Genomic DNA, 15,699 nt, shown 5'->3' with positions numbered 1-15,699 from the left:
ATTACTCAAAGGATTGCAAACTTTATTAGCAGATCAGTGTTACCCGCATACTAAAGTAAAACTGCCACAGATTATGAACCATAATGAGCTGGTAAATTAACACAAAGGCTCAATTTCAAAAATATGAATAGTATGAAGTTTTTCCCAGTATATTCCCTATTAACTTTGTGAGCTAGTGAACTCCTGCAATGGACATCCAAATTATTTTACTCTGCTTATTGGATTGGATTAGTACTAGTCTGTGCCTTCCAATCGTAGTTTATGTTAAGTAAGCCAGTAGGCTTTGGTATTCTATTCTATGTCTGATAGACTTATCATATGAATAAGTATGTGGCAGAGAATATCACAAAAAAAAAAAAAAAAAAATACAAACACAAAAAATAATGCTTAAATACGCGCCTCACGAGGGGCTCTGTGACATGCTGGCACATATGAACCTTAGATTTCCATGTACGTTAGAGGAAAGGTCTAATTAATACAGATCAACTCTTATAAAATTAACTACTGGGCTTACTTATTAGTTTTGATTGTTTAAAGGGAAACTGATCGTTAAAAATTACATATGAAAAAATGAAATAATTATTATTTATAAATATGAATGATTACTTATAAAATGAAATAATAATGAAAGAAAAAGACTATGTGGGGTTTAAAACAGTCTTCGAAAACATTGTAATGTTAAAAGAAGAATGAATTATTTACGGTATCAGACCATCAAAATTAATACAATCATTACACATTTGTCTTAATTCATTAAAACATTTATCCTAAATGAAAAGAAAAACTACTGAACAGGTGAGATCCCACACATGAAAATATAATCTTTTATCTTAAAAGCCAATAAAATTGTTATACATACATTATAGAAACTATAGCTGTTATACTATATCAACATGTTTTTTGTACTTTCATCCTCTGTCTTTGGACATATTATGACAGTGCAGAAATTCTGAACAAACATGAGAAATTCCAGAGCTGTATGAAACTTATGTTTCCACTGACAAATAATCATTTTCTGATTTAGATTATTATTATTATTTTTAATTCTGATTTTGTTTATTCTCCTTCGGAGTATAATGTTGAACACAGAACACAAAGTCTTCCAATTAAAAAAAAAATGAAGAGGGAGAATTTAACTTTAATTAACTTTCTAATTTTGCATGTGTGTGAAAGTTTATACATTTCACACTGAGTACATTTTAGCATTCTACCCAGATCTGCCCAGATCTGCCACAGTATGAAACTCATCCAAAATTGCCACAGTGAAAAATGACAAGTGCTTTATGGTAAGTGCTTCATTTTCATTAAGCATAATGGACACGTTTTCTAAAAGTGTGCATCTTGGCAAACGTCCTTTCTGCCTCAATTCCCCCTCCCCAGGGGACCATTTTCAAATTCAGAATTAAGTGCACAGCAAGTTGATACTTTATTTCTGAGCGGCTTCTCATTTAGTCAACAACATTCTGGGCCACTTTATTTTGAAAATATGCAAACTTTCCAAGCTTTAAGCACTTCTGTAGAAAATATTTCTTATCCAGGACATTTAAAAGATTTATTCAAGTAGGTTAAATTTAAGTTTTATTTATCATGTTTCATACAGCTTTTACTAGAATATTAGCTATAGCCATCATTTTGGTTTTGTTCCTTCGCAAACAGATCAGAAATATTTAACCATACATTCCACTGAGAAAACATCTCACAGTAAAACTTATTTGAGCACATGCTTTAGAAAACAAACATTCAATTTTCCAGACTAGAGGGCAGTATTCAATGCTGATGTTGCTAAGTTCATGACCCTGCAGAAAGCTAGGATCATAATAACCCCACTTTGCTTTCTACCAGAAATTACATTTAAAAGCTCTATCTGGCAGAAGTGCAAGTCTACTGTAGTCTTGGGGCAATACTAAAACATATATCTATTTAAATTTACCTTATTGACATCCATTCGTAACTTCTCGTTGTTGGCACTGGCAGCTTTTTCTGCTGCTTTCTTTTGACGCTGAGGTCCCCTGCCAAAGAAGATGTAGTTGACCAAAGCATACTCTAGCAGAGCCATGAAAACGAAGACAAAACATCCCATAAGATACATGTCAATGGCTTTCACATATGGGATTTTGGGAAGAGTCTCTCGAAGATGAGTGTTAATTGTTGTCATGGTGAGGACAGTTGTGATTCCTGAAAAAAAAAAAAAATAAAAAAAAAAAAATAATAATTATAAGCCTGCTGACTGAACTTATTTTAAATGTTCTATCATTGTAGTTCAAAATAATCAACTGCTAGTGCTGGAAAGAATTCTAGATTTGTTTTTTTTCTTCCAGGTAGAAAAACAAACAGAAAACGTTGGTCTTCCTTAGTCTTAAATTATTTTGTACAGCAAAGAAAATTACTAGTATCAAACAGTAGTTGGATTGTACAAGTATGCTTTTAACCAGCTGAACCATACCCTACTGGAACAGCCTCAGTTACAAATCACCAGTCTAGGGTCATTGTATCTTGCTTTCCTCCAGCACTTTCAATGCTGCCTGTAGACTACAATTCTTATCATAAAATACTACACAAAAAGGCCTGGCAAAACTCTGACAGTACTCCATAATGTTAAAATGACAAATTCTCAATTGTCCTTTGCAGCAATTTACTTATCTGTAGCAGAACAAAATTGGAAAGAATTGATCTGATTTATACAGAATTTGGCAATAGATATTCATTACCTATACAACCCAAGTAAAACTTTATTTAATTTATACCCAAAAGAAAAAGCAATTTATACTCTACAATACACAGCTCTGAACTGCCATGAGCAAAAGAAAACTGAATGCATTCTCTTAACAGAAGAACAAGCAGTAAAACAACAACAGAGAATACAGACAATTAGGCTAATTCTGGTTACAATGATTATACAGTTAGCTAATCTAGACATGAAATCACTTTAATTTATATTTAAATTGGGATGACTTAAACACTGATTCAAATAATACAAAGCTTGCAAGCCAGATCTAACAGATTTATTTTTCCAACCATGCACTATCCCCCATGCCAGAAGCAAGAAAAACGCTTCAACTAATGCACACTATGAGAGGTGTAAAAATGCCTACCTAAAGCAACTCTCGCAGCTGAAGCATCATAATTAATCCAGAAGGAAACCCAGGACAGAATAGTGATCAGAATAGAAGGCATGTAGGTCTGCAGAATGAAGTAACCAATGTTTCTCTTAAGTTTAAAGCTGAGAGACAGCCTTGGGTAGGCACCTAAAAGAGAATATTTGGTATGGCCATAATTTACTCATATAAAGCCTGAAAACATTTTCCTGTCATTTCGGTTTTACTGCTTCCTGCAGCAAAGACTACACAGAGAGCTGAAAGACCCTGAATAATCAGCTGTAGGGTTTCTAGCAAGAATTGAGACTAATCTATTACTTGAAGGGTACAAGGAAGCTACTGGGTTCATTTCTGCTGGTAACCATAATATTCAAAAATCAACAGTCAAAACACATTTCACAGCATCAAAATGTAACAGTGTTTCTTTGCTGACAAGCTGCAGTATGCTCCCTTCAGTGTAACCTTTACTCTAACCTCTTCAGGCACTGCAGTGCTTCCCTTTTGTCACCAACAGCAGAAAAATTGTGGTGTGTGAAGCACCCATTGAAATGGGCACCTGGAAATCATAATGTATTCAAGTCCCATTTCTGCTTCACTTTTGAAGAATCTGGAATACACAGTGCCTCTGTATTTCCTCCCAAGACGATTTCTGTCTATATCTAAAAAATGATTATGTGTTTTTCTTGTTTGTTTGTTTTGCTTTTTTTGTTTTTCTTATTTTTTTTCCATCCTAATCTAATACCTATCAGCTTTCTTGAGTAGGTGGAGAACACCAAATAGAAATAACTCATTTGAGTGATTTAATGTCATTTCAAACTGTTATACAACACCTTTTCAGCCTTCAGAAAGTCGTATGTTTGCTAGCATAGTATAAACTACAAATCTTGTGGAAGGACGATATGAAAGGTTTTATGGTGAAGACCAAATAATTAGCCTAACACAACCATGGATTGAAAAAAAAAAACAAAACCAACACCTGCAAATGGAGAGAAAAGTTCTTACAAACTGAGCTATTTCTTGTTGGGAGTTAAGGAGCTGAGGGGTGTGTGTCTTGGTCAGTTTCACAGAAAACCAGAAAATCTGACTAAGTCTTAACGTAACGGTCTGTTGTATTCTTTTTATAGATTAATGAGGAACAGATTGTGAAGCTGTAATAAAATCCGCTTGTTTTAAAATTCTGTTTTAGAGTTCAGAGTTGCTGATCTGATTCACTCCTGTATCTAAAATTTTCAGATCCTGAACTGCACATTGAGAATTAGACCATTTTTAGTTTTCCCAGTTAATTCCCCATTTAGCTTCCCATCCACAAACCTGTAGAGAAAACAACGTTCTTGGTGATAAGCTTGTAGTCTACAATGGAGAACTGTGGCAGTTCAATCTTTGTGACTCCTGTGACTGCATTATCACCACCACGCCAGTAAAATTCAATGTCGTCTGTCGTATAGCCGTCTATAAAACAGGAGCAAAGTGTTAAAATACGCATCAAGTCTTATGTAATGGAGAACAGTCTGGAGAATTCATTCAGAAAATATGTGAAATATATTTCTGAAACTAAAATATTAATGATAGAACATATACATATGCACAGACAGGCACCAGTAATTCTAAATTTCATTTTGTTGTGGTTGAACCCAGCAGGCAGCTAAGCACCACACTCCTGTTTGCTCACTCCCTTCAACATAAGACTCACGGGTTGAGATACAAGCTATTTACTAAGACAGAAAAGGAAATCAGAAGCAAAAATGTGATAATAACTCTTTCTAAATATATATATGTACACCTGTATTGCAAATGATCATCATCTGCCAAGTAATGCTCAGCCATTCCCCAAACAGCGGCCAAGAGAGAAATTCAGCATAGAGTAGCTCATGATATTTGCTCTGTATACAATGTAGTTTACAACTTCACTGGTTGTGTTTCAGCAGCTTTAAACTGGAAGATGGCAGATTTAGATCAGATATTAGAAAGAAATTCTTTACTGTGATGAAGGTGAGACACTGGAACAGGTTGCCCAGAGAGGCTGTGTATGTCCCCACTCTGGACGTGCTCAAGGCCAGGCTGGATGGAGCTGTGAGCAACCTGGTCTAGAGGGAGGCATCCCTGCCTATAGCAGGGGGGGGTTGGAACTAGATGAACTTAAAGGTCCCTTCCAACCCAAACCATTCTAATAGTCAATAATTTTTTTGTTTTTTTGCTGATGCTGAACTGTTGTTCAAATCCATTTATATTTACTTGTAAAACAAGGTCATTCCTTTTTCCCAAGGAAGCTTAAATACAATAGAAGCTGGCCACAATTAGTGTGGCACTCACAAGACACAACAATAATAGATTCAAAAGCCATTGCTCTTTATGGCAAAAAACAAACAAACAAATAACAGCAACAAATACCACAGAAAAAAAAAAGAAACAAAAAAGAAACATAAAACAGTATTAGTTTTCCCAATCATAAAACACATGGACGAAATTTGAATTTAAGTTATTTATACAGCAGTTGAGCTAACTTATATTAGAGTTGATACAGAGTACCAAACAGTGGAGAACATAAATAAGTTCACAAAAAAAAAAAAAAACACAACAAAAAGTTTTAACCTATTAAAGGTTTTTGTTGTTGAAAATTGAAAAAAGAAAGATAAGTTCTGAACAATTAATGACCATTTTCCTTTGCAAAAGTCAGATAAAATAATAAACAGATTTGAGTGAATTTCACATTCCTATCTATAGACAAAAATCAAAATTACACTAAGCACCATTCAAGAGTATGACTTGATTTCAAGCACTTTTGCAGATTATGCACTCTGTGATAACTCAGAATTTATAAAACTTGTACCACATAGTATTAGTTTTTGATTAGTGTTTGATAATCCACACAAAACACAGGTGCACAGTAGTAGCAGAAGGCCTGCAAGTTTGAAGATGCAAACAATATTCCGTGAAAACATTGAAACAACCATAGAAATCTATTCCAAATACAGTAGGTTTTGAAGTATTTTGGTAGTTGTATTCTTACAGAAGTTTGAAGGCAATTCCACTTTTGTGTATATGTCACTCCTTCCTTCTGTTTTTCATGGGTCTAGCAGCAAACCTAAAGCAGTCTAATGGTAGAAAACTGAAAACCAAATTTTGTAAACATAGCAATCTCATTCAGAGAGAACAGATTTTGAACATATAATCAGCATCAAGGATTCAAGAGGCAACCCTGCTCTTCTTTCAAAGTTGCTGAAATTGACAGAAAATAAACTAATGAAAACAGATTTTAAGAACTTTCTTGTGAAACACGTTTTCTTAACCTTTCCATTTATAAAAAAATTACCTTTGATAGGCAACATCAACCAAGTTAAAACAAGGACAGTATCTTCTAATTAAGATTCAACAGTGAAAGGAGAAAAAGACCTGCAATGCAAAACACTGCCTTTGATGTATCCAGAACTTCTTAAGAAACGGAGCTTAAATTCACAACAACAAATAGCTTACATCAGTGGTTACTGATTCTTTGCCAGTTATACTTGCTTTTTTGCTTCATCAAGAAGAAAATAAAAACATAATTTGAACTAACAGCTTCAGATAATATTTAGCTTCCCTCGTCTGTTTGGACAGCATCATAAACAAAATCATCTACATTCTTCTATACTGATTTTTTGTGAAATGAAGTATTTCATAGATGTCAATCTTTGTATTGATTGCACATTACTTTTCAGAGTCCAAACCATGAGAGGTCTGAAAAAGAGCCAATATTAATGCTATCTGTCAGCAGGCCTATCCTCTGTAATTAAACAAACAGTAACCATGATTCCACAATCATACTGATGACACTTTGTGATACAAAAAAGTATGCTCAGACATACATTTTTAATTATAAGAACCTAGGACCTTTGAGTTATCTCATGAAGAAAACTACAGCATAAATTGTTGTGTTGACCAAGTGATGCTATATTTAGAAATAAGAAAAGCAGAATGACTTCCAATGACCATGCACTGCACTCTTAGTTTGGCCAAGAAGAGTTAGAACTGATTTGTTCTATAGTATCAGTTCTTTAAAAAATATATAACAAAAAATAAAATTAAAGACTTTCCCAGGAAAAGGGAATTGTTTTGTTCTCAAGAGAAAATAATGCATTTTGATGCTTAGTAATGATTTTCTGAAACTGCCTAATTGTATGGGAGCCTTCCTCCCTATCTTTCATTTCTTCAATTAGCCTTGTCCTGCTTCCTCCACAGTCCAAAGACAGCTAAAGACAGTAAATGTTACATGATAGAAGAGTGCAACACTTTAATTTCCCTTCCCTTCCTGAAATACTGAGGCTGTTCTAGTTATTGAACATGTTAAGAAACAAATAATTAGTTTACCGAGCCAACAGACTGTTCCATCCTGTACACAGCTTGAAAAACTTCATACTTATTCACCTTTAATTTAGGGTGTTCTGCTTTTTATTATTATTTCAATATTTTTGTTGCAAGTTTATATCAGGTTCTGTCTCTGTTACTGTTGGTATAACTTTGGTCCTTCCCTGGATTGATGCTACAAATGCCTTATCCTGCCAGAGCCAGTCCTCTGGTTCTCCAGTGGATACCTATAAAAGATGTTTTCCAGCAAATGGAATTTATTACATTCAATTTGTACATTGTTACTTTCCACCTGAATCTGCCAATAACAAAAGCTGGGCATTTTCCCAAATACTGTGTGGAAAAAAGACTTGGCCCTTTCAGTGACACATGTAGGGCCAATGCAGGGCCAGTGGAAAAGCTGTTGCATGACAGGTAGTTAGCAGTGGGGCACTACTTGTTGAATGGCTGTTTCCACTCACTACGCGATCCTGGATTTTAAGTACTACTAGATCTACTTCATTTGCTTTAAAAAGGTATTTTCCAGGGAGATTAGTGGTACGTGGATGGAGTTCGTTAGTAGCTGTGTTCACAGAAAAAACAGGCCCAATTAAATGAGTCATTTTAAAGAAAGGCACAAATCATTAACTCTTGTTAATTTGTTGGTCATTTTTTCCCAGGGTTACATGGCATGAGAAACACATGCAGAATCTGCAGATTTGAAATATATCAGGTTGTCATGATATCTTTTACTTTTCCGGTCACAATTCCATCTTCAGAAAAAAGGCAGATAGCTTTTTGTTGCCTTGTATACTGTTACTTCCTATCTGACACGTCTCATTCTCAGCCTTCAGTGAAGTAACATAAGAAAACATAACATACAAAAAGAAATAATAAACTGGATGGCGGTGAGCTATAAATGCAGGTATGTATTAGGAAAAATATATACTGAGTTTAAAAATAATATTACATACATTGCATATATTGTTTTGATACTGCTGAGTTCTGCTTCTATTATATCTTAAACCTACTAATTTCAATGGCACCTTCCAGATAAAAGATCATTTACTGAATTTGGAAGGATTTATCAGGAAAACATTTTGAGGCAGTTTAATTGTTAAGCTTTACAACTAATAAATCAATCTTTTGTTTTCCTTTCTGACCAAATAAAATGAGTTACAGCAGGAAAAAAAACCTGTTGTGTTCATAAAAAAACCTCAATGGTCCTTTATTCTGTTCATTTCTTGAACATCTATTCATAGATTTTTCTGCCCAACTGCTTACACACAGTTTGGTCCTGAATCATATAATCATACCAAGGGTAATGCAGGAAAGAACTCCAGATTGAATGTCCAGCACGTAGCCAAAATTTCCAGCTCTCCCTCTCTACCAATAAGGATGAGAGATGTGGTTAGGCTGCTCCCTATTCTCACAGCATTAGTACTAGGTAAATATTGACAATTCCATCTTGAGGAGAGCTGAACTCCTTTAAAAATTCTCACCAAAATATTCAAGTTGATGATTCCAATCTAAGCATCTCTGCACTCCTCTGGGAAATACGTGCAGAACTCCCCGCTGCTTAATTTTACACTGAGGAAAATGTTAAGCTAAGGCTTTGATGCTGAATGACAAGACTGGCTAGCGGGCATCAGTAAGAATAGTTTTAGGAAGTCTCTTCAAGCTTTCATTAAAATACCTCTCTGCCCTTCCAAGAAGGGTACGTTATCTCTTTCATTTCATAACATAAGGAAGGAGAGAAAAGAATAATATAGTCATCTTCAAATGAATGCTATTGTGAACTGCTGAAGTACTCACAGATAATTGGATATGAGTCTAGAATCTGCAAAACATCTGCCAGAAAAGAAAAAAGGCCTATTCATGTCTCTAGCGGATGTTTTACAGGTATTAAGGTCCAATTATCTCTGGTTATAATAAACTCCATCTGCAGGTATTTGGAACTCAAAACAGCTCTACATATATAAGCTAAAATTATTTAAAGACCAACCAATTTTAAAAAGTAATAGTCTAGGAAAATGATTTATGAACCTTGACAAGAAAAGCAGAATAAATGAATTTAATATTTCTAAATTGTTAGATAACATCAGCAATGAAGGAAGCAAAGCATACTAAAAACAAAGTTCTGCAAGTCATTTTTTGCAAGAGTCCGATTTTAGCAAAAAGCACTGCCTGTTTGATTTTGATTGCAGAAGTTGTTGTTTTACCATATATTAAATTGTAGATAGCACTGCTACCAGGACAGAGAAACTGATTGATTGCTTTTTCCTAAATCACTTATATATCATCAGCAGCACAATTTACTTCACATTCAGAAAGTTCAATTTCTCATTTCTGTCATGCATCACACATCGGCAGCCAACCAAATCAATACATTGCCCTGGAAATATGGCACCAATCCCACGAGAAGCAAAGCATTCTCAACTCCCATTAACATGGACAGGGTGTTTATCATTGCCTGCTCTTCAGAGCTTTATCATCTGTCATTCCTGGTAGGAGGAAAACAAACAACTAGAAGAATGCAGAATAAAAACCCTTTCATACAGAAACTACAAATCACCTATTTTTTTCAGTCACCTCATGAGAAATCAAAATTCAGGAATTTTTTACATACAGATAACCTAAAATGGAAGCTGTAAAGTTACTAGCTGAACATGAGATTATTTACACTCAAGGCAGTTATCAGAGACACTGCACAATGTTAAAAAAAAAAAAAAAAAAAAAAAAAAAAAGGAAGCCAACTTTTCTAAAAAAATCTCAGAATTTATCAGTTGGATTCATTGCCTCACGATGCTTTTGTTTGTACATAGCACAGCAGGACTGTATTTTAGATATGATATAGAGATACACAACCAGATCTACAAGCAGCGTGCGCTCTGTGTAGGGATTTGAGTAGCCCACATATCAGTATTAATGCTGCAGTAACATACACAGATTAGAGATATTTGTTGATTTTAGGGAAAAAAATAATGGCAAACGTGAAATGGTGTAAACATATCCAGAATGTAGATAGGATTCTGAAGCCATGAATCCATCTCATTCAGTTCTGAACCATCACCGAATGGTCTGAGCATGATTGGAACAGCACTGGGGAAGAGGAATATTCTTACAGCATAGCTCCAAGCTACAGAAAACCATTTCATCATTAACAATGAGACAAAAGGATCCTGTTGGGAACTCTCCTAATCCTAACACTGATTGCCCTTCTCTCAGTCATTCTGGGCATTGCCAGCATTCAAAGATGATGAAGGACAACTTGGTCAGTCCTGTGAGATTTCTGCCCAGCAGGTCTGGAGGCTCAACAAAAGCTGGCATTGCACAATCTTTCTGGTCACCTAAGGTATTTGCCTTTTGGTCAACAACACAAAACATATTAAAATTCAGCAGGACCTGAAAATAAATATTTTTAGAAAGCAACCATTTACAAGAACAGCATATACACTGTGGAGGATAAAACAACTGCATTATAATTATCTTTATTATAACTGTCTTTAAAACACACAAAATCCTATGGACTCATGGGAAGGGGAAGAGGAAGGGAATCTTTGCTGTCAGCAACTGGATTTTCTTTCCCTAGCCTTTCTTAACATCACAGCTTCTCAAGTAAAATGAAACAACTGATGGATGACATTATCTGTACCTGACTAAATGTTTTGACTAAGAATAAAAAAAAATATTCTAAGCTAATAGTCTTAGGCTGTAGTAACCTATTTAAAAGCAGACTCTGAACTGCCTGATTGAGAAACTTGATATCTACAGACCCTGAAGCATGAGATGAATGCTATATAGAAAGGTTAAATAGATGGTTAATCCTGTTTGCATAACGGAAGACGTTTAATAACAGTGTATGTGCATTTTATTTATCTTTAAACCATAAATCACCAAATTCTTTCTAAAGCAATTTCTTCAGCAGCTTTTCATTTGCACAAACAGCTAAGATTTCATTGCAAAATCATAACTCACATGCAAAACATATTCTGAAACCCTGAAATCCTTTGGAGCATTCATACTTGCTTCACTGCACCTCTTCATTCTTCACTATCCACTGGTTCATTCAAAAACGCAGTCAGAAAGAATAAGAAGTATTTCTTTGAGTTCGTAGAGCTCTTCAGAGCTGAGGGGAATACAAGTCACTGCACATTGAAGTCAGTAGGATGATATGGTAAGGCAGATTTTATGTATAGCTGAACACACCTGGCATTGGAACAACTGGAAAAAGCACATCATTCTTCCTTCTTTCTCCTTTTTCTGACCTGCCTTCCCCCCATTCTGTCTTTCTGTATAAAAAATTAACAATTCTTTTGACATTTCACTTCAAAGAGTTCTTCCCCTGAGGCTCTGAGGATTTGGATACAAAGAGGATGCACCATTTTCTGACTGCAATGAAATAAAATTGATTTTTCAATTAAATTGGTAACACTCTCAAAAAAATATATATATATATTATCTTCAAGGTATTCAAATGGTTTGTTACTAGATAAGAGTGGACTGGGGAAAACATAGGACTGCAAAGTGCTATTAAAAATAGGTCTTCTGTTGGACGAGTGATATTATACAATTGATTCTCACAGAGTGGACTTCTTACGGCACTATCACAACCAGGGATCATTTATTGTAAGCACTTCTAGCCTGATTCTTGCTCATAGTTTGCCCTAAAACCTTACAGAATAGGTGTCCTGGTACAACACAAACCTCCTTGCTGTTGTTTTTCTTTTTCCCTAATGAATTCATGGAAATCATTTGTGCCTTAGGGCATTGGCTACAAAGTGCTTTTGAAAGTAAATTTCAACTGTGAAAATGTTTTTAGGAAAATAAATATATCAGAAGAAAGAAATAGATAGAACAACATCAGTGAGGCAATACTCAAAAAGCTTTCAGCATCTAGAAAGTAGTAATTTCTTGTAATCCTTCTTCTAAAAGGTGATTTACTTCCTTTAGTATGAATGATCGAAGGCATTGGTTTGAACACCAAGGAGATCCTCAAATCTAAGAGTTCCTCAAGCAACAGTGATGAGTATTTGCAGCACAGTCATGCACAGTGATATGAAGTTAACCATGACTAATTAGGTCAAACCAGGTACCACACTGTCAGAACTGTTTTGTTTCCCAGACTCCATCAATAATTGAACACACCACTATCTAGCAGCTACATCTACAAAGCTATTTATCACACAATTTGATCCTATTTTACTTATTTAAATTTCTGAAGTTTAAGGATCTCCATCTAGGGTTGTTTTTTTTTGTTTTTTTTTTGTTTTTTTTTTACCTCTAGTTTCTAATTTTTAAGAAGCAATGTAATATAACTGCACAGAAGCATAGTACTTAGAAACATCCTAGCCCAAATCTGAGTTCTTGTAAGTCATTTATTTACTTAGCAGAGGACCAAATTTTCACATCTTCTAAAGATGTTGACAATATGTCAGTTTTTGCATTGATTAACACTACATCGTCTCTGAAGGGGATTTTAGCATGGCATGGGTGAGATTAAGAAAACGTTATTTGAACAAAACATGGTAGTGACTTTGGTGATAGAAGAAAAATGGATTAGTAATACATTATAATTCCACAGTAAAGTTTCAGACCAATTTGTTCCCTACTGAACATATCACATCAAAAAATGAGTTCCGAAACACACAATTAACTATATTAAATACCTTATATGTCAAAGGAAACAAACAAGCAAACAAAAACAAAGAAGAAAACACCACAGTTGTTTCTTACTTTTGGCTACATTAAGGGCTATTTTCCTAAGTTTGTAATAAAAAGTTGACTTGCAGAACACTAAGAATCTCAACATTAAGAAGCACAAAATAATGTTCTATTTTCTGGAAGCTTGACTTGATTATCAGCTATGTGGAAAAAAGCAAGAAGCAGACATTCACTTTTCATTAGATTAGATTTTCAAAGACACAATAGGAAATTGCAACTTGTAACTATATGGATATGTATCATTGCTGAGGAAAGCAACATTTGGGCAGAAATCACAAACTGCTATTTAAATATGAACTGCAGCTGCTACAAATTTGATCGAAATGAATACATCAATTCTTAAGTGATCTATTTCAGCTCTATTAAATCATGAAATGAACAGAACTCATGAGAAAATACCCATTTTCAAAAGACAAGTGCAATCAGATTTAAGCAGACAATGGGCTTTTTTTTTTTTTTTTTTTTTTTTTTTTTTTTTTTTCTTTCTCAGAGTACTCTTCAATGTGAAAGTATGAAGTACTTACTGTTTTCTCAGACACAGGAAAACGTTACTTCTTCATTCACAACTATTTTTCCCCAGAATTGTCAATGAAATCAAGATAAAGTTAAATGAAAAGAAATAAATATCATGCTTTGGCATTGAAAACTGCAAACAATATTTGTTTCACCTACTTTACAAAGATTTAGGCTTAATAAGAAACTCAAGCAATTGTGAAGGCCTTCCAGTATCTGGAACCCAGTCAGCCTCTTTTCAACTGCTGCTTAGACTTCACTTACCAATTTTATTCTGCTATGCATGACTATAGCTGAACAAATAATTTGGCAGAATCTAACTTGCAGATTTTACGATTAACTGAAGGACATTCTTGCTAAGTAGTTAAACATTTGGTAGATTTTACATGGATGGTGTTTTCAGCAGCAGAATCAAATTTTGAACTCTCTCCTATGTAGTTTTAATGATTAGATATCAGGAAGAAATTCTTTAGTATGAGGGTGATGAGACATCGGCACAGGTTGGCCAGAAAGGCTGTGGATGTCCCCATCCTGGAGGCATTCAAAGGCCAGGCTGGACGGGGCTCTGAGCAACCTGGTCTACAGGGAGGTGCCCCTGCCTATAGCAGGGGCTTGGAACTAGGTGATCTTAAAGGTCCCTACCAATCCAAACCATGCTATGATTCTATTAAATGAAGAATATGTATAACTGATGCTTAATTTGAAAGTAGTTATCTTCTTGTATAATATTAAAGATAATAAGATGGTGCAAAGAGAACAGTGTTTTATATTTTGATAGAAAAATATATTGAATCTTTCAATTGCATTCCAAAAGATAGCTTTGAAGATTGATGAAAAGGTCTTAAACCCCAATTTTTTGCATGTATCTGAAGACTGTTTCAGAAATTTGAAAACAACTAATAGCAATGGTGTTCTGGACATGAGCAGGAGGCCATGTTTTCCTTAACAGAACTCTTATAATAACATGTGCCTACACACTGGGTAGGTAAAAGTAACACATTTTTTTCTTCTCCCTATCCTTATTATAGATAAAGGTCACATGAGGAAAACAAACACCTACATTTTCGTCTTCTATTGATGTCATCATTATAACCTGTATTCATCCTCCTCTTTTTGTGCTTATTATTACTTTTTTATTTCATTTGACTCCATTGGCCTCAAACATATGCAGTAGAAATTTTGCACAGAAAACATTTACACATGTTCTGGAGTGATGAAGGGGCTAATTATACTTTTCTGATAAAATAAATCTCAGTTTTCGTACTTAAGATTTCAATAAAGACTATGTAAAATAGAATTTTCCAATCAATAAATCAGATTAGATCTTCTCAAAACTGTTAAGTAAAAGAGGTGGGTATATCAAAATAAAAAAGTCAGTAAAGGATCATCTACATTAACCTCCTCTTTTTGTTCTTAATACCTTACAATGTTTGGTCTTCATACCTAAGTTCCGCACGACGCATTATCAGCCTGCTATTTGAATGCTGATGTACATTAAAAATGAAAGGAAAACAAAAAGAACATCTGGCAACCTTAACATATTATTAATAAAATTGCAGTAATACTCCACTTTGCTTAATTATTCCATTGCTGTATCAAATATCCAAGGCCACAAGGAGAAAAATGCAATTTGTAGAAGAAAGCCCTGCTGTCAATGCCTGTGTCATTTGCTCAATTTAGGAAAATATTTATTTATTAAGATGACAGTTTGCAGTATTGTGTGAGGCAATGCTCTGGAATATTATTGCATCCTTACCTGCAGTTACTCAGGACATTACAGTAATTAAAACAAAATAAGTAAAGATTTGTTATAAAGAATAGAAAGATTGCTCACTAGTACTTGTCCATATGCTAAAAGCTGTTATTGGTAACAGCTAGGCACCATTACAACATTAGAAAAAACAAGCTATATTTGCCCACACACAACTGAGGTTGGTTCTGGGCACTTAACTGAGCTTGCAAAAATTAATTTTCTTTTACTAACAAATACATCTTAATGAACACTTTTGTTTTGTTTTGTTTTTTGAAGTAATTCATACACAGATTT

At 34.5% G+C, this 15,699-nt stretch overlaps 1 protein-coding gene across 5 annotated transcripts in view; it reads right to left on the bottom strand.

Moving 5' to 3' along the window:
* GABRB2 (gamma-aminobutyric acid type A receptor subunit beta2) overlaps positions 1 to 15,699 on the bottom strand; it is a 159,975-nt gene that overhangs the window by 19,483 nt on the left and 124,793 nt on the right. For all 5 annotated transcript variants that reach the window (XM_048960301.1, XM_048960303.1, XM_048960302.1 and 2 more), the window contains exons 8-10: positions 4,407 to 4,544; positions 3,093 to 3,245; positions 1,931 to 2,175 (exon numbers count right to left, since the gene is read on the bottom strand). In XM_048960301.1, coding sequence (XP_048816258.1) covers positions 1,931 to 2,175; positions 3,093 to 3,245; positions 4,407 to 4,544 — 536 coding nt within the window. The remainder of the gene's footprint in view (positions 1 to 1,930; positions 2,176 to 3,092; positions 3,246 to 4,406; positions 4,545 to 15,699) is intronic.

This window comes from Lagopus muta, chromosome 14 (assembly GCF_023343835.1).
Source record: "Lagopus muta isolate bLagMut1 chromosome 14, bLagMut1 primary, whole genome shotgun sequence".
Lineage (NCBI taxonomy): Eukaryota > Metazoa > Chordata > Aves > Galliformes > Phasianidae > Lagopus > Lagopus muta.
This window is presented reverse-complemented; position numbering and strand designations above follow the sequence as displayed.